Source organism: Capricornis sumatraensis, chromosome 7, assembly GCF_032405125.1.
Source record: "Capricornis sumatraensis isolate serow.1 chromosome 7, serow.2, whole genome shotgun sequence".
In the NCBI taxonomy this organism is placed as follows: Eukaryota; Metazoa; Chordata; class Mammalia; order Artiodactyla; family Bovidae; genus Capricornis; species Capricornis sumatraensis.
Window position 1 is genome coordinate 60734612 of NC_091075.1, and position 20371 is coordinate 60754982.

At 37.9% G+C, this 20371-nt stretch overlaps 1 protein-coding gene across 2 annotated transcripts in view; it reads left to right on the top strand.

Annotated features, from left to right (window-relative positions):
- KLHL5 (kelch like family member 5) overlaps nt 1–20371 on the top strand; it is a 65686-nt gene that overhangs the window by 36102 nt on the left and 9213 nt on the right. For both annotated transcript variants that reach the window (XM_068975180.1, XM_068975181.1), the window contains 4 exons: nt 1390–1576; nt 11575–11799; nt 15541–15703; nt 18839–19051. In XM_068975180.1, coding sequence (XP_068831281.1) covers nt 1390–1576; nt 11575–11799; nt 15541–15703; nt 18839–19051 — 788 coding nt within the window. The remainder of the gene's footprint in view (nt 1–1389; nt 1577–11574; nt 11800–15540; nt 15704–18838; nt 19052–20371) is intronic.

The window sequence follows — 20371 nt, forward strand, 5'->3', positions numbered from 1 at the left end:
AAGTGTAAATTCAACAATTTATTTCTAGTAGCAATGAAAATAATAAAACTTGTAGGAATATATTTAATAAAAGGTATGTTACCTACGTGAAGAAAACTAAACAATGGGATGGCTTCTTGAGCTGAAAGATGTATTATAAAGATATGAATTCTCCCCAAATTGTTAAATTTAATGCAGTTCCTATTAGAATTCAAACAGGATCAAGATGGTGAAGGGGAATTAGACAAATCTGTCTTAAGTTTATATGGAAAGTAAAGACTCAAAAATAGCCCAGAAATTATTAAAATGAATAGTGAAGGTGGATTTATGTCAGATAAGCAAAAAACGTCGTAAGACACTGTAATAGGGGTTTCCTTGACAGTCCAGTGGTTAAGACTTTGCCTTCCAATGCAGGGGGTGCTGTTTCCATCCTTGGTCTGGGAAGTAAGATCCTACATGCCCCATGGCCAAAAAAACCAAATCATAAAACAAGCAATATTGTAATAAATTCAATAAAGACTTTTTTTAAAAGATACTGTAGTATTAGGAAAGGAATAGACAAATATATCAGTGGAACAGAATAGAGAATCAAAAAACAGATCTCATATATCTTGAGACTACTGTGACCAAGGGTCAATTCAGTTGGGAAATGGGGGGAATTATTTTGGTCTAGAACTAGCTATTCATTTGGAAGAAAAAGTATTTCTCAACTCATACTCTGTTTAAAAATTAACTTCATATGAATTAGTATCCTAAGTGAAACAAATAAGGCAATAAAGAGGTAAGTAGGGGGATGGAGAACCAAGCACAAAAGAAGAGAAAGTCATCCTTTTTTTTTAATTGATCCTCTAAAGGTAGGGTGTAACCATACTTATGCATTTATGTAAAATTACATAGGTAAAAAACGTAGAATTCAATGAAGTACAAGGAGTTTTAGTTCTTTTAAAATAATCACCATTCGGAATTCTTTGCCCCTTGGAAAAATTGGAAAGTTTGTTTTTGCTGTTGTTGCTGGTTGAACATTCTTTAGAGAGGTCAGATAAATGCAGTCTAATTAGTCAACTCCCACTTATAACTATTCTTCAGTTAAAACTATTTCTAACTTAGTAAAATGATTTAGAAAATCTTGAAAACATAGAAACATACCAGAAAAGTTATTTTAAAAAGCACCAGTTTCCCCACTACCCAGAGATAAGCAATATTAAGATTTTAAAGCATACCACTTTTCCTTAGTTCTGTTTTTCAGTAAAATGTAAATTTTGTAACTGTTGAATATTTTAGTTAAAAATAGATGTCCAGACTTGGATTTTTTTTAATGAGAAAATTTCCATTTGTGAACATTTGTGTTTATTCTTTTAGCCTCATTATTTTCTTGATCAGTCAGTATACATACTCATTATTTTTTTCTAGTTCCTAGCAGACATGGAAAATAATGCACTTTTTCGAGATGATATAGAATGTCAGAAACTAATTATGGAAGCAATGAAGTATCACTTACTACCAGAGAGACGGCCCATGTTACAGAGTCCTCGGACAAAACCTAGGAAGTCAACTGTTGGTACATTATTTGCAGTTGGAGGAATGGATTCAACAAAAGGTATTAAATAATCTTTTATTTGAAGAAACACACAAAATGAATTTTTGTTTTTCTTTGAAGTATAGTTGATTCACAGTGTTGTTAGTGTGAGGTGTACAGCAAAGTGATTCAGCTGTACATAGCCATATATCCACTCTTTTTAAGATTCTTTTCCCATATGGGTCATTGCAGAATATTGAATGCCCTTTGCTATACAGTAGGTCCTTATTAGTTATCTGTTTTATATATAGTAATATGTATATGCCAATCCCAGTTTCCCAATTTATCCCTCCCCTCTTTTCCTTGTTAACCATAAGATTGTTTTCTACATCTATAATTCTTATCTCTCTTGTAAAGAAGTTCACTTGTACCTTTTTTTAAGATTCCAGATATAAGCTATATCAGATGATATTTGTCCCTCTCTGACTTACTTCACTCAGTGTGACATTCTCTAGGTCCATCCATGTTGGTGCAAATGGCATTATTTTGTTCTTTTTAATGGCTGAGTAGTATTCCATTATATATGTGTATCATATATATATATATACCACGTCTTTTTTATCCATTCATCTGTCAGTGGACATTTAGGTTGCTTTCTTGCCTTGGCTATTGTAAACAGTGCTGCAGTGAACATTGGGGTACATGTATCTTTTTGAAAGAAACATAAAAAATGAATTAGTAATAACTAAGGCTTACGAGCTCCTTGGAGAAATAGCTGATTCTAGCACTGAGGTAGGAAAAGGACAAGATAAGCCTAGAACAACTTGTAGTGCCAGAGGAAGTGCCCAATGATGGAAACAGGTCAAGAGATACAGCAGACAGTTTGTAAGGGCTACTACTGTCCAAACCTGGGATAATTTCAACATCAAAATAAATAATGGTAGCAAAAGATTATAAATAACTATTCATGAATTCATACTGATACAAACAGAAGGAGAAGGGAATGTTCTTCCTTACAGTAGAATACCAACTAATTAAAATATAGAAGCAAAGATGGGATTAGAAAAATCACCATTTGGCAGTCATCATATTAATAAGTAGTTCAGTCAATCATCAGTTCTCTAAGACTCATAGGTGAAAGTGTTTGAGAGCAGGATCTTTTGTCTCAAAGTATCTCCCAGTCACCTGCTTATTAGTCAAGCATAAGTTAGGTCTTACAGTAGAGAAACTTGACACACAACACCTAAACCAAATAATCAAAGGTCATATTGCTAGTAAAGAGACTAACCAGCAGCCTGTGTTTATGTGATGTACTGAGAACTCACCTGGACATCTGTGGTATTCTTGCCAAAAGTATATAATCTGGACTTAATCATAAGAAAAAGACAAACAAATTCAAATTGAGAGACATGCTCCAAAATAACTTACCTGAAGTATTCCAAAATGTCAACATCATGAAATTTAAAAAAAAATATTTAGGAATTTGTCTCTGTCATATGTCTTACAGAGATATGACAGCTTTTACAATACATCTTCTTGGATTTTCTTTTACTATGAAGGACATTAAAATGAAAGTTGCTCAATCATGTCTGACTCTTTGCAACCCCATGGATAGTCCATGGAATTCTCCAAACCAGAATACTGGAGTGGGTAGCTGTTCCCTTTAGGGGATCTTCCCAACCCACAGATCGAACTCAGGTCTCCCACATTGCAGGCGGATTCTTTACCAGCTGAGCCACAAGGGAAGCCCAAGAATACTGGATGGGTAGCCTATCCCTTCGCTAGTGAATCTTCCCAACCCAGGGGTCAAACCGGAGTCTCCTGCATTGCAGCCAGATTCTTTACCAGCTGAGCTGCCAGGGAAGCCATAATTGGAACAAATGATGAAATCCAAATAAGATCTGTAGATTAGATAGCAGCATTGTATATATGTTAATTTCCGGATTTTGATGATTATATTGTGGTTTTGTAAGAGGATTTCTGGTTTAGAAGAAGCAACACTGAAATATTTAGGGATACAGGGGCATCATGTTTCCCAGTGGCTCAGTGGTAAAGAACCCACTTGCAATACAGGAGATGTGGGTTCAGTCGCTGGATCAGGAAGATTTCCTGGAGGAGGATATGACAACCCACTCCAGTATTCTTGTTTAGGAAATGCCATGGACAGAGAGGCCTGGCAGGCCACAGTCTGGGGTCACAAAGAGTCGGACACGACTGAACGACTAAGCATGCATGGTCATCAGTTTTGCAACTTACTCTGATGAAACAGTTCAGAAAAACATTCATGCCTACACATGTACATGCGTAGAAAACAAATGTAAAATATAAATATGCAGGAAATCTAGGTCAGGAGTATCTGGAAATCTTTGTACCCTTCTTGTAGCATTTGTTATTCATAGTAACATTAATAACAACAAACACCATGCCCAGTGCCTACTCAATGCCAGGTATTGTGCTAGAAGCTTTCTGTTTATGTGTATTTTTTCTCACCATACATTGATCTCCTCTTCCTCTGAATTCCTAGTACTAATAATTTGCAGGCTCCTGACAATACCTCTGACTTCTGGCTACCGCTGTGGTCTCAGTTCTCTTGTATTACTTGTATGACTAAAACACTTGATACAGTGATCATATCTAAAGGTTTCTCCTCTATGTGATATTTCTAAGAAATATCAAAATGTGAGCTCTAATTGAAAATCTTGCATTGTTATTTAACTTTCAAGTTATAAAATATAAATAAATATAAATATAGCTATTATTGCACATAGCATATAGTGCTATGTATATATAGATGCTTAAGTTTTAAATATAGACTTGATGACTCAGTGTTATAGAAATACATAAAGATAACTGATTAGAGTTATAATGTAAGTATTTGAGCATTTTTGGAGATGTCCACTGTCCAGATAACTGATCTGCAGATACTTATTAAATAACCTGCTATATGTCTGGAACTGGTGCTTAGCTTTGTAGTCATTACCAACACTTACTCTTCTCCTCAGTCTTTCCTTCTCTTTTTCAAGGCTTTAAGTGTTATCTCTGTATTAATTATACTCTCACATTTTGATTTTTTTATAATTTATTTTATTGAAGTTTAGTTGATTGACAGTATTGTGTTAATTTCTGCTCTATAGCAAAGTGATTCAGTTCTGTATCATCCTTTTATTTTCTTTTCTATGATGGTTTATCATAGGATATTGAATATATAGTTCCCTGTGCTATACAGTAGGACCTTGTTTAACATTTTCTATAAAATGTTCATCCCTCCCCCACCTCCACTCCTCCTTGGCAACCACATCTATTCTCTATGCCTGTGAGTCTGTTTCTGTTTGGTAGATAAGTTCATTTGTATCATATTTCAGATTCCACAAAATAAGTCTTGCACTTTGATTTTATTCTCATATTTCCAACTTGTATAAAATACCTATTGTTTGGTTTTCATCTTAAACGTCATGTATTCAAATCTTCTCTGACCATGTCTCTCAGACTTGAGAACTTGTGATCATAGTTCAGTGCTCTTCAGAGGACATCAACTCTGGCTCATGTAAGCAAATAAGGAATTTATTGGAAGGCTATTGAGAAATGGATAGGACTACATCCACTGTCCCTGCGTCTTTATAAATCCTGCTTTAGGTTTTAAATTCCAAGTTCAGACATCCATTTGACTAGCTTTAGGTCAGTCATAGGCCCTAAAATTCCAAAGACAATGACTGTCTTAAGTCCAAAAAAGAGGGGTTGTATGTATACATATGACTGCTTCACTTTGCTGTACAGTAGAAACTAACACAACATTGTAAAGTAACTATACTCCAATAAAAATTTTTTTAAAAAAGAAAGATCTGCCTTTTCAGTTTTCTGAGAGATGGGTTCCTGGCACCCATCAAGGCTCATACATACATAGGAAGAGTCTCCAAACTTGGGAAAGGAACTTGAATTCTAAGTAGCCAAGTAAACAATACTTATCTCCTCTCTCCTTCTCTCTCTCAAACTTACATTCTGATAGTCACCAAGTGACTTCTTTCAAATGACTCCTGATTCTTTCAAATCTCCACTGCTGTCTTGATAATTCCAGTTAGCCTTCTCTCAACTCACAAATTTTGATTATGTTAATTTTGTGGGACTAGCATTCATTATATTGTTAATAAACGTCAGGCATTATGCTAAGGGCTTGACCTACATTGTTTCATTTCATCTTCCTAGCAATTTTCAGAGCTGTATATTATTACTGCCCTCTTTTACAGAAGAGGATACTGAGACAGAGAAGTTAAATAACTTTCCTAGGCTCACACAGCTAATTAGCGATGGAATCAAGATGCAGATAGGCATTTTGACTTTGGACACTGTACTCTGCTTAATTCCCATGTTAACTCTTCTGTTAACATGCCACTGCTCTGCTCAAAAGCTTCAGCAATCTTTATTTCTTTACTGCATAAAGTATAAATTTCTCTCTCTAGGTTTCAAGACTTTCTGTAATCTGGCCTTTGCAGTTTGACCAAATTTACTTCTAAGTCTCTCTTAATAATCAAATACTCTGAGGTTCTGTCCTACTTAAGCTATCTTCCAAGGCCTTATCTTATTCCCAATGTCTTCATAATGAAGAGCAATTTGCATTAGTTAGACAGGAGTGTTGATTATTGAGTTCTTGGTCCCTTCATATATCCGTTTAGTATAGACCCCCCAAATGAGCTAGTAATGGTTTTCTGAATAGCCACTAAAATGATATCAGGATATATTTGTACTTACTTTTTTTTTAAAGGTCAATCCTTCAGTATAAATTAGGGAAATTCCAAGCTTTTACATAGGATTTTTACAGTTACTAAGATTTTGTTATTTGGAGATAGCATTTTTTAAGATACATGTTTCAGATTTTATAATCTTACATCTTTAAGAATTACATTTGATGTTAACAAAAGAATTTTTAGTTACTAGTTCGTATGACTCTGATACTGCTTAGTGAACTGGATCTAAAAGGAATAACTTAAAATACAAATTAGGAGAGATAATTAGCAGGGCCTTTTTATTTGAGGAAGAAAGAAGTTTTTAAGGTCAAGTTTAGAGTGATAATTCAAGTATACTATTACATAAAATATCTGTATCAGTAAAGTCTCATTTTGGCTAAAAATCACAAAGATTATTCAAATTCAAAAATATTTTTCAATAGCTGCTATACGCAACAGAGTCTATTAGATGACATTTGAGAATGCTGCGATGGAGAAAGACTCAGCGTTTATCACAAATAGCTTAAAGCTTTTATAAGGTAGATAAAAACAGTAAAACTAATTTAGGGAAAATGTATGCATACACACAGCCCTGGTGTCTCAGCAGTAAAGAGTCTGCCTGCCTGCAAAGAGACTCAGTAGGAGCTATGGGTTCAGTTCCTGGGTCTGGAAGATCCCCTGGAGAAGGAAATGACAACCCACTGCAGTATTCTGGAAAATCCCATGAACAGAGCAGCTTGGCAGGCTGCAGTCCATGGGGTTGCAAAAGAACCAGACACAACTTATCAACTAAACAACAACAGAAGTATGCATACACACACGTATTAAAGAATTTCAAGGTTTGTTGCCATACGTATAATGGCAAAACTGTTTCTAAATTTTAGGAGACATCAATAGCATTAGTGCTCTGATGACCTAGTTGTGACAAATATTTCAGAATAAATGGTTGTCTTGATTGTAGTGCTATAAGAATAGCACTGATTGCATGTTGTATTAGTGGCTTAGAAGAGAGAAGTAAAGTAGATACTAACTGAACTGTTTATAACTGAGGGTTTTCCTCTATTTCTTTGCATTGATCACTGAAGGCTTACTTATCTCTCCTTGTTAGTCTTTGGAACTCTGCCTCAAATGGGTATATCTTTCCTTTTCTCTGCTTTTTGCTTCACTTCTTTCCACAGCTATTTGTAAGGCCTCCTCAGACACCCATTTTACTTTTTTGCATTTCTTTTTCTTGGTGATGGTCTTGATTCCTGTCTCCTGTACAGTGTCACGAACCTCTGTCCATAGCTCATCAAGCACTCTGTCTATCAGATCTAGTCTCTTAAATCTATTTCTCACTTCCACTGTATAGTCATAAGGGATTTGATTTAGGTCATACCTGAATGATCTAGTGGTTTTCTCCACTTTCTTCAATTTCAGTCTGAATCTGGCAATAAGGAGTTCATGATCGGAGCCACAGTCAGTTCCTGGTCCTGTTTTGCTGACTGTATAGAGCTTCTCCACCTTCGGCTGCAAAGAATATAATCAGTCTCATTTCGGTGTCAACCATCTGGTGATGTCCATGTGTAGAGTCTTCCCTTGTGTTGTTGGAAGAGGGTGTTTCTATGACCAATGTGTTCTCTTGGCAGAAGTCTATTAGCCTTTGCCCTGCTTCATTGTGTACTCCAACGCCAAATTTGCCTGTTATTCCAGGTGTTTCTTGACTTCCTCCCTTTGCATTCCAGTCCCCTGTAATGAAAAGGACACCTTTTTTAGGTGTTAGTTCTAAAAGGTCTTATAGGTCTTCATAGAACTGTTCAACTTCAGCTTTTTCAGTGTTACTGGTCAGGGCATAGACTTGGATTACCAGGATATTGAATGGTTTGCCTTCCCAACGAACAGAGACCATTCTGTCATTTTTGAGATTGCATCCAAGTACTGCATTTTGGACTCTCTTCTTGACCATGATGACTACTCCATTTCTTCTAAGGGATTCCTGCCCACGGTAGTAGATATAGTGGTCAACTGAGTTAAATTCACCCATTCCAGTCCGTCTTAGTTTGCTAATTCCTAGAATGTCGATGTTCACTCTTGTCATCTCCTGTTTGACCACTTCCAGCTTGCCTTGATTCATGGACCTAATAACATTCCAGGTTCCTATGCAATATTGCTCTTTATAACATCAAACCTTGCTTGTATCACCAGTCACATCCACAACAGGGTGTTGTTTTTGCTTTGGCTCCATCCCTTCATTCTTTCTGGAATTATTTCTCCACTGATCTCCAATAGCATACTGGGAACCTACCGACCTGGGGAGTTCATCTTTCAGTGTCCTATCTTTCTGCTTTTCATACTGTTCATGGGGTTCTCAAGGCAAGAATACTAAAGTGGTTTGCCATTACTTCTCCAGTGGACCACATTCTGTCAGACCTCTCCATCGTGACCCGTCAGTCTTATGTGGGCCCCCACACAGCATGGCTTAGTTTCATGAGTTAGACAAGGCTGTGGTCCGTGTGACCAGATTGACCTGTTGTCTGTGATTGTGGTTTCAGTCTGTCTGCCCTCTGATGCCCTCTCTCAGTGCCTACTTGGGTAGGCACTCTCAGTACTTACTTTTTCTTACCTTAGATGTGGGGTCTCTATTCATGGCTGCTCCAGCAAAGCACAGCCACTGCTCCTTACCCTGGACGTAGGGTAGCTCCTCTCGGCTACCACCAAGAATGGGAAAGACTAGAGATCTCTTCAAGAAAATTAGAGATCCAAGGGAACATTTCATGCAAAGATGGGCACAATAAAGGACAGAAATGGTAGGGACCTAACAGAAGCAGAAGATATTAAGAAGAGGTGGCAAGAATACACAAAGGAATTGTACAAAAGGGATCTTGATGACCCAGATGATCACAATGGTGTGATCACTCACCTAGGGCCAGACATCCTGGAATGTGAAGTCAAGTGGGCCTTAGGAAGCGTCACTATGAACAACGCTAGTGGAGATGATGGAATTCCATTTGAGCCATTTCAAATTCTGGAAGATGATGCTGTGAAAGTGCTGCACTCAAAATGCCAGCAAATTTGGAAAACTCAGCAGTGGCCGCAGGACTGGAAAAGGTCAGTTTTGATTCTAATCCCAAAGAAAAGCAATGCCAAAGAATGTTCAAACTACCGCACAATTGCACTCATCTCACACGCTAGTAAAGTGATGCTTAAAATTCTCCAAGCCAGGCTTCAGCAATACGTGAACCGTGAATTTCCAGATGTTCAAACTGGTTTTAGAAAAGGCAGAGGAACCAGAGATCAAATTGCCAGCATCTGCTGGATCATGGAAAAAGCAAGAGAGTTCCAGAAAAACATCTATTTCTGCTTTTTTGACTATGCCAAAGCCTTTGACTGTGTGGATCACAATAAACTGGAAAATTCTTCAAGAGATGGGAATACCAGACCACCTGACCTGCCTCTTGAGAGACCTGTATGCAGATCAGGAAGCAACAGTTAGAACTGGACATGGAACAACAGACTGGTTCCAAATAGGAAAAGGAGTATGTCAAAGCTGTATATTGTCACCCTGCTTATTTAACTTATATGCAGAGTACATAGTGAGAAACGCAGGGCTGGAAGAGCACCAGCTGGAATCCAGATTGCTGGAGAAATATCAGTAACCTCAGATATGCAGATGACACCACCCTTATGGCAGAAAGTGAAGAAGAACTAAAACGCCTCTTGATGAAAGTGAAAGAGGAGAGTGAAAAAGTTGGCTTCAAGCTCAACATTCAGAAAACGAAGATCATGGCATCTGGCCCCATCACTTCATGGGAAATAGATGGGGAAACAGTGGAAACAGTGTCAGACTTTATGTTTTTGGGCTCCAAAATCACTCCAGATGGTGATTGCAGCCATGAAATTAAAAGACGCTTACTCCTTGGAATAAAAGTTATGACCAACCTAGATAGCATATTTAAAAGCAGAGACATTACTTTGCCAACAAAGATCCATCTAGTCAAGGCTATGGTTTTTTCACTGGTCATGTATGGATGTGAGAGTTGGACTATAAAGAAAGCTGAGTGCCGAAAAATTGATGCTTTTGAACTGTGGTGTTGGAGAAGACTCTTTAGAGTCCCTTGGACTGCAAGGAGATCCAACCTGTCCATCCTAAAGGAGATCAGTCCTGGGTGTTCATTGGAAGGACTGATGTTGAAGCTGAAACTCTTAATACTTTGGCCACCTGATGCGAAGAGCTGACTCACTGGAAAAGACCCTGATGCTGAGAAAGATTGAGGGCAGGAGGAGAAGGGAATGACAGAGAATGAGATGGTTGGATGGCATCACTGACTCAATGGACATGGGTTTGGCTGGATTCCAGGAGTTGCTGATGGACAGGGAGGCCTGGCGTGCTGCGATTCATGGGGTCACAAAGAGTCAAACATGACTGAGTGACTGAACTGAACTGAACTGAGGATTGGCTGTTTGTTTAGAGGAGCAGGTCTTTTTTTTCTTTTCCTTAACTCCACTGTTCTTACCTCATAAAGAAAACAGAAAGAGTTCTTTGGATCTTCTAATTCTTGATAACATGTAGATACCATCATTCCCTAAACTTCCCACGCTTAGGATTCTCAAAGCATTGCATCCACTCTTAAGCTCTTGTCCATCCTGGTTTTGGTGAAATGTGTATCCCCTCGTCGTCCTGTGAAAGCCAGCCTCTCACCTGGGCCCTGATGGTGCCCTTTCCTGCCTTCTCAGGACCTCTCACCGTTAAATAGGAGCCCTTCGTCTCCTGTATTTTCAGCTTCCTTCCCCACATCTGGATCCTTCCCATTAACTCAGGCTTATCCACTTTTAAAAACAAAACAAAACTTCCCTCAGCCCACCAAATAATTCTTATCTCTCTCCACCTTTTTGTAGCCAGACTTCTTAGAGGAATGACTGATGCTCATTTTCTCCATTTCCTCACCTCCTAGTCCTGCCTCAACTGCTCAAACAAAGGACTCTCCCGAAAGTCATGAATGACCTCCATGTAGCTAAATTGAGTCATGCTTTTTAGTCTTCATCTTACTTGATCCTCTCAGCAGCTGTGCCCTTTTTTACTTTGGCCTCCATTGTGCTAAACTATCCTGCTTTCTTTTCTTCTGGCTATTGCTTCTCAGCCCTCTTTGACAGACAGTCCTTTCTCACTTGACCTTCTAGTACCAGAGTCTGGTGTATGCACTAGAGAATAGAAGGAGATGAGGGCAGGGATACAAGCAAGGTTGAGATCATGCAGGTGCTTATTGGAACATATTAGAAATATTATTGTCAGTGCTAATCCTATACTTTTATATGTCTAAGTTCGTAAAATACTCAATGATGGTGAGTTTTTTGTGTGCATAACTTCTTTCTGTTACTATTAAGGAGCAACAAGCATCGAAAAGTATGATCTTCGTACAAATATGTGGACTCCTGTAGCAAATATGAATGGGCGGAGGCTGCAGTTCGGCGTTGCAGTGTTAGATGACAAACTGTACGTGGTTGGAGGAAGAGATGGACTGAAGACGTTGAATACTGTAGAATGCTACAACCCTAAAACAAAAACTTGGAGTGTGATGCCTCCTATGTCTACACATAGGCATGGCCTTGGTGAGATAACTGCAGATTTGTTCGTACTTTCATGTATAGGCCTGTGTGGCATTTTCACATTCTTTACCTGGCAGAAGATCAGTGTCGCAGCTGCTGAGCCAACAGCAGTCACCAGCATTCCCTTATGCTCCCTGTTATCTGAGAAGCAGAAGCAGAGAAAACAAGCATGTATATGTGCAGCCAGCACAAGTGAAAACATGAATATTTAAGAATTATGGTGTAGCACGATGGACTGACAAGCCACCATTTGACATGTGTGTTCTATGTTGACATTTAATGTTATCTAATTGAAATGCTTATTTAAAAATCTTTAGCATTTTTTAAAATGTATATTCCTTTGTTTTTAAGCAGAAATGAATAAGATGCAGAAAAATTTTCAGGTAGCACAGAGAATGTCATGATAGAGACTCTTCATTCTTTAATTCAGTAATTCACTGAGCAAATATTGATTAGCATGTGCTGTGTGCCATGCTCTCTGTTCTGTAGGTATATAAAGATGAGGAAGACACTGTCTTTATCTTCAAGAAACTGATGACTCATTCTGAAATGGACAGAAGAGAATTTAGGGATCTTGTATCAGATGACTTCTCTTTTCTCATAGAAAAAAATGGAAAGAACTGTTTGCTGAGAGTGAAGAGGTGGCTATATTATAAAATTAGATGGGGCTTGAAATGTATGTGTATCACCCAGATTTTGCTATATAACAAACCACTCCAAAACTTAGAAGCTTAAACAAGAATCATTTCTTTAGCTCATGAATCTGTGCATCAGTTGGGCAGTTTTTCTGGTTTGGGCTGACTTAGAAGATTTCTGCTGGATTTTCTCATGAATCTGGAGTAGGCAGGCAGGCTGGTTGGTGGTTGATCTAGAATGGCCTCACTCACATGTATAGTGGTACATGTGGTGCAGGCTATCAGCCTAGGCACCAGAGGCAGTTGGGCCACATGCCTCTGTCATTCAGGCTAGCTCAGTATTTTTCTCATGGTGGCAGTCACAGGGTTTCAAAAGCAGCAAGAGAAGGTAAGTCCCAATGCACACACCTTTTTCAAGCTGCTTCTTGCCTCATGTTTGCTGATATCCCATTGGCTAAAATAAGTCACGTGGGCAAGCTCTGATTCAAAAGGTAGAAAAACAGACTCCACTTCTTGATGGGAGGACCTACAGGATCACATTGCAAATAGACATGTCTTCTGGGAGAGGGAGAATTTGTTGCCATATTAGCAATTTATCACAGTTTTGGAAAAGGCTTAAAATCATTTATTTTAAATTAAAAAAAAAAGAATTTGATAGGTTATCATAAAAGATGAATGAGTTACAGTGAAGAGATAGTTGAGTTTAGATAGCATGGCTTTATACTATACCCAGTTTATTAATACTGAGCACCAGAGTAGAGATTGCCCAAAATGCCAATGAAAATTATCTAGGCATGAAGCTTGGTATGGTAATGGGAACAGCAAAAGATCAAAGAGACAAGGGATTCTACTAGTTCCAATTAGCTTTCAATGAAAGATGATCTTAAGTTTCAAGTTAGATAAGGATGTAAAACCAGAGAGTTGGGGCTAAGGTACTGAGAGAGGAGCTTAAAATTAACTACATGAAATTCAGCAACCAAAACTAAAACAGTAATCTTGAATCCATAAAATCAATTATTCAGTTCAGTTAAGTCGCTCAGTCATGTCCGACTCTTTGTGACCCCATGAATTGCAGCATGCCAGGCGTCCCTGTCCATCACCAACTCCTGGAATTTACCTAAACTCATGTCCATCGAGTTGGTGATGCCATCCAGCCATCTCATCCTCTGTCGTCCCCTTCTCCTCCTGCCCCCAATCCCTCCCAGCATCAGAGTCTTTTCCAACGAGTCAACTCTTCGCATGAGGTGGCCAAAGGACTGGAGTTTCGGCTTTAGCATCAGTCCTTCCAAAGAACACCCAGGACTAATCTCCTTTAGAATGGACTGGTTTGATCTCCTTGCAGTCTAAGGGACTCTCAAGAGTCTTCTCCAACACCACAGTTCAAAAGCACCAATTCTTCGGCGCTCAGCTTTCTTCACAGTCCAACTTTCACATCCATACATGACCACAGGAAAAACCATAGCCTTGACTAGACGGACCTTTGTTCGTAACTATTACATAGGCACAAAATTGGAAGATGTATCTTAAAAGCAGCATGAACGAGGCTTTTAAATTTGTGTTGAGGATAAAATCCTGGATCAAAAGTATGATTCAGCTGCAAATGTTCCTCTATTATGGGGAAAAGAAAGTGAATTCTAACTTAATGTAATTTCTTATAGTACATAGAATGAGAATGGCCATTATCTACCTATGTCTTATACAGATGAGGTTGTGCATGGGATACTATCATTAGTTCTAGGTACCATACAAAAGAGTTTATTGAACTGTAGCAAGTTCAAAGGAGAATGACCATATCATTCAAAGTGTCTTCTTTAAGCCTTTATTTCCATTTTGTGTTGTTCAGAACAGCTCTGTTCTTACTAATTTACCTTATAATAAATGTTTTAAACATTATTTAAAATAATGTGTGAACTTACAGAAGAAATCTTTACTTAAGTAAATTTTAAATTACTTAATTACACTTACACACATATGTAAAAATATAAAATTGTCTATGTTTTATGTATATTTGGAGATAGATTGGCAATCTCCTATAGCTAATACTGGTAGGACACAAATGAGTAGAATGGTATGTTGATTTGGTTCTTGCATGGACGGTGACTATGTCATCTGGCTATGATTTCACAAAAATAGATGTCTTTGTATCACAATATTTGTATTTTGGCCTTCAAGTGATATGTATTTATATCTCACCTGACTATGGTCATGTCATGCTGCTGCTGCTGTTGCTAAGTCACTTCCCCAAACCCTCCACTGGCTTTCCATCTCATTTAGAGTAGAATCCAAAGTCCTTACAATTGTCCCGACCGCTACATGATCTGAGTCTACCCTTCCCCTCATCCACTACTCTCTCCCCCTTACTCACCAACTGGCCTCCTAGCTGTATATACCACAGACACACTAAGCATGCCTCAGGGCCTTTGTGTACACTAGTCCTTTTATCTCACCTTCTCTTCCCCTAGATACCTTCAAGCCTGGTTTCCTAACTTCGTTCACATTTCTGTTCGAACATCACTCCATCCGACAGGTCTCCCTGATCCTCTCTACCCTTTTCCTTTATTCCCAAGTTAAATATTAGATCCATCAGGGCAGAGCCCTTATCTATTATGCTCTGTTAAGTACCTGGCACGTGGTAGAAGCTCAGTAGCTGTTTGCTGAATAAATGAACATATGAATCTGACTTGGTTCTCTTGTGATGAATCAGACCAATATATTGTGGTATCAAATCTAACTAGAGCAAAATCTCATAATTTGAATTAAAGGAAGAAAGGAATAAAATTGCTGTTTTCAAATATATTGTAAATCCAAATTGTTGAAAATTGTTCTAAATATGGCAAAATTGCGCATATTGTATGCTTTTTAAATAACTTTCCCCAGTTGGGCCTGAAAATGCTGCCTCTAAAACTTTTAAGACCAGAATTACATTGCTATTTCTCCCTCTTAGCCACCCACCTATCTATCAAGAAGAGCTGTGTTCCTTATAACCAATATTTTTGTCATAAATTTTTATCATAAATTTTTGCTCAGTCAAATTTGCTTCTTAAAGGTTCATTTTACTTATATTTCAGTGAAAGAGTTTTCAGTTTGCTTCTTTCCTGTCTCCTTGTAGGCGTGGCTGTACTGGAAGGTCCCATGTATGCAGTAGGAGGACATGATGGGTGGAGCTATCTGAATACAGTGGAAAGATGGGACCCTCAGGCGCGCCAGTGGAACTTTGTTGCTACTATGTCCACTCCCAGGAGCACAGTTGGTGTGGCTGTACTAAGTGGAAAGTAAGGATATATTTAAAGTTCCACTTAAATGTATCAAGCTATAGCATGTCCAACTTAAAGATACATAGAAATCATGAGAGAAATACTTTGAATGATGTAAACAAACTTTTTCGTGTCTTTTTTATAATAGTTCTAAATATAAATAGCTCAACATTAGTTAGGGTTTTATTTTAATGTACAGATATTATAAATTTCTAGTTAAGTAAATTTTATATAAATATTCAATATAGTCAAAATCTGGTGGTTTATATAACTTGAAAAGTTTTTTTTTAAGTTATATAGGCTCGCTCATATTTCTCTAAATAATTCCTTCCATCTCTTCTACTGATTTTTCCTTACTTAAATTGTGTGTTTTAGTTGTGCAGTTGTGTTTGATTCTTTGCAACCCCATGGACTGTAGACCGCCAGGCTCCTCTGTCCATGGGATTTTCCAGGCAGGAATATTGGAATGGGTTGCCATTTCCTTCTCCGGGGGATCTTCCCGACCCAGGGACTGAACCCAGATCTCCTGCATTGGCAGGTGGAGTCTTTACCAGTGAGCTGTGGGGGAAGCCTTTCCTTACTTAATGCTTCTTTCTTATCTTGGTAAACTGCTGAATACTAGAATGCATTTAGAAATAAGTGTTTCTTTGTTTCTTGTCTGCTCTAAATAAACATATTTGGATAGAGCCACCACTAATAGCTCTTGGTTACTCAAAGACTGAAACATATAGTATCTTTTCCAGGCCTTTCTTCCATAAAATGAAGACCTATATGGTTATTAAATAAAAGTTGTTATATAACTTTACTCATTCAAAATGCTTTATCATCATCTCCAGAAAGAGAAAAGAATAAAGGTTAAAATACAGAAGCTTAAAATTATTTGTAGGATTGTTACTGATTATTAAAAGATTTAGATTTTATAGATGATGAAGTACAGGCAGATAGAGATTAAATAACTTGTCCAAAGTCACAGCTAGTAAGTGATAAGTGGTAGAACCAGGATTCAAGCCCAGAGAGTCTGGCTCAGGGTCCATCCTCTTAATGACTGTACTATATCACTTTTCACAAGGAAGACCCAGGAATTCACTGTGAAGAGCGTACAGTACCTGAAAACCTATTATACTGTGCATGTGTATATGTGTTTTTAGTTATTGACATTTTCTAGCTGTTGATTTCTTCTAATATTCTGTGATCTGTATTTATATAATTACTCTACCAAGTATTAGTTTAAGATGAGGACAGTTTATTGTTAAGGCAGTAACATCAAAAAAAGTTTGTAACAAAATTTTAACAGGTTAAAGTTTCAAATAAATTTCAAATTCCATGCTATTAATATATTTTAAGTTTAAAACAAGATAATGCTGCAACTATATTTTACTGTTTAAGATAGGTTATCTTATTATTTAAGAACCAGTCTGAAACCTGGGTTCGATCCCTGGTCAGAAAGATCCCCTGGAGAAGGGAATGGCTACCCACTCCAGTATTCTTGCCTGGAGAATTCCATGGACAGAGGAGCCTGGCAGGCTACAGTCTGTGGAGTCACAAAGAATCAAACATTACTAAGCAACTAACACTTCACTTCACTTGGGTGGCACAGGTACTACAAATTATGAATTAAAATTATGAAATATGTCTTTTAAATATGTATATCTACCCAAATATAAATACTTAGAGTTTTAATGGGTAGAAATTTGATATAGTTCAAATGCTATTTCTTAAGAATTAAAAGATAGCTGAATATTAACTAAGGCATCCATAAATTCAAAATGTGTAAGCTTTTGTACATCCAGTAAGCTGAATTTATTATTTTACAAAAAACTGATAGAAAAATATCTACAAAGAGTTTCCCAGGTGAATAGTAAGTCTAAGAAGATTTTGTGCTTAATAAAAAATATTCATATGTCCAAATATTTAAAATATTTTACATATTTTAAGATCAGAGTAAACATGTTTTTAATTAGGGTCTCCCTGGTGGCTCAGTGGTAAAGAATTCACCTACCTGCCAATGCTGGAGACTTGAGTTCTATCCCTGGGCTGGGAAAATCCCACATGCCATAAGGCAACTAAGCCTGTGTGCCACAACTACTGAGGCTATGCTCTAGGGCCTGTGAGCCATAACTACTGAGCCCACATGCCACCACTACTGAAGTCTGCACACCCTAAGGCTGTGCTCTGCAACAAGAGGAGCCACCACAATTAGCAGTACTCATACTACAACTAGAGAGTAACCCCCGCTCACTGCAATTAGAAAAAAGCTCACACACCAATGAAGACCTAGCACAACCAAAAATAAATAAATAAAATTATTTTTTAAAATAATATTTTTATTAGTGCAGTAGTAATAATATAATTAATAATAATCTTAGTGCAATGTATTGATTGATAATGAATTTCTATTGGTTTACTAGGCAACATTTAGAACATTAACATACCAATGAATATAGATACGGTATTTTAATGTCCTAAACATTGTCTAGTAGATGAGTATATTTGAATTGATAGTTCCGTTCTCATATTTCACTATTACAAATACATCCCAGATGACTATTGACTGTACAACTGCTCATTAATGTAACTGTTGTCCTGCTTCTGCTTCATACTGGGTGACCACGTGCAAGTTTCTTAATCTCCACGAATCCCAGTTTCTTTACCTGTGAAACAAGGATATAAATAGTTTGTCATAGGATCACTGTAATGATTAAATTAATACATGTAGAGTGCCTCGCCTGTGGTAGTGCTCAGAGACGGTTAGTTTCTTTTATGTATCACCAAGTCCTATCTTAGCTATTTACAAAATGTCATGGTATATTTATATACCATCTATTATCTGTTTTAAGACACACTTTAACATCTCTAAAATTGTGATGTATTCTACAATCAGTGGTAACTTGTCAGTTAGATGGCAGCTATGAAAGGGTTGTCTTTGCTCACATGAGTTTATGTTTTCTTTGCTATGTATGTACAGAATGATATGTAACATATACAAATATATGATATATACATGTGCATATATATACATATAGATTGACAGTATTTCTTATAACTGATGACACCCTGAATTCAATGAAATACCGTAAGAATAACCTCTTTCTTTGTCCTATGCATGATAATAGGACTGTCTCTTATTTACCATTCAGTTTGTTCTTTTTATAGACTTTATGCAGTTGGTGGTCGTGATGGAAGTTCCTGTCTCAAGTCAGTAGAATGTTTTGATCCTCATACTAATAAGTGGACACTGTGCGCACAAATGTCAAAAAGGAGAGGGGGAGTAGGAGTCACTACCTGGAATGGATTGCTGTATGCCATTGGAGGACACGACGCGCCTGCGTCCAACTTGACTTCCAGGCTGTCTGACTGCGTGGAGAGGTATTTCCTGTGAAAGAAAACTAGGAATGAATAAACAAACCTAAGCTCTGACACTTCCACACAAATTAATAACTCTTTTTTTGTTTGTTTTTATTTTTTTAAATTTTAATTGGAGGCTGATTACTTTACAATATTGTGGTGGTTCTCTTGCCTGGAAAATCCCATGGATGGAGGAGCCTGGAAGGCTGCAGTCCATGGGGTCGCTAAGAGTCGGACATGACTGAGCAACTTCATTTTCACTTTTCACTTTCATGCATCGGAGAAGGAAATGGCAACCCACTCCAGTGTTCTTGCCTGGAGAATCCCAGGGACGGGGGAGCCTGGTGGGCTGCCGTCTATGGGGTCGCACAGAGTTGGACACGACTGAAACAACTTAGCAGCAGCAGCAGCAGCATTGTGGTGGTTTTTGCCATACATTCACATGAGTCAGCCATGGGTGTACATGTGTTCCCGATCCTGACCCTCCCTCCCACCTCCCTCCCCATCCTATCCCTCTTGGTCATCCCAGTGCACCCTGAGCACACTGCCTCATGCATCAAACCTGGACTGGCTATCTATTTCACACATGATAACATACATGTTTCCGTGCTATTCTCTCAAATCATCCCACCCTCACCTTCTCCAACTTGAGCACCCACAAACAAGGCAGTTCATTATGAACTGTAAATACTGGGTGGTCTGCTCAGGCAATCTCTTGATCTGTCTCCAGCAGCCCCCTCAGAGTCTTCCCTCAGTGTTACCTTAGAATTGATTATGTAATTCATTAATTGAATCCTAAGACAAACATTTAGTGTATACCTTATTTTGTACTGGATATTGTACCTAATAAGAAAAGGAGTCTGATTAATTTTACAGAGAATGAATTAGGAGCTGGAAGCCAAATAAGTGAAAAGGAGAGGGACATTTCTGACATGTTTTGATATAAAATGAAGTAGTAAAGAAGCTGTATACAGTCAACAAAAACAAGACCAGGAGCTGACTGTGGCTCAGATCATGAACTCCTTATTACCAAATTCAGACTGAAATTGAAGAAAGTAGGGAAAACCGCTAGACCATTCAGGTATGACCTAAATCAAATCCCTTATGATTATACAGTGGAAGTGAAAAATAGATTTAAGGGCCTAGATCTGATAGATATGCCTGATGAACTATGGACAGAGGTTCCTGACATTGTACAGGAGACAGGGATCAAGACCATCCCCATGGAAAAGAAATGCAAAAAAGCAAAATGGCTGTCTGGGGAAGCCTTACAAATAGCTGTGAAAAGGAGAGAGGCAAAAAGCAAAGGAGAAAAGGAAAGATACAAGCTTCTGAATGCAG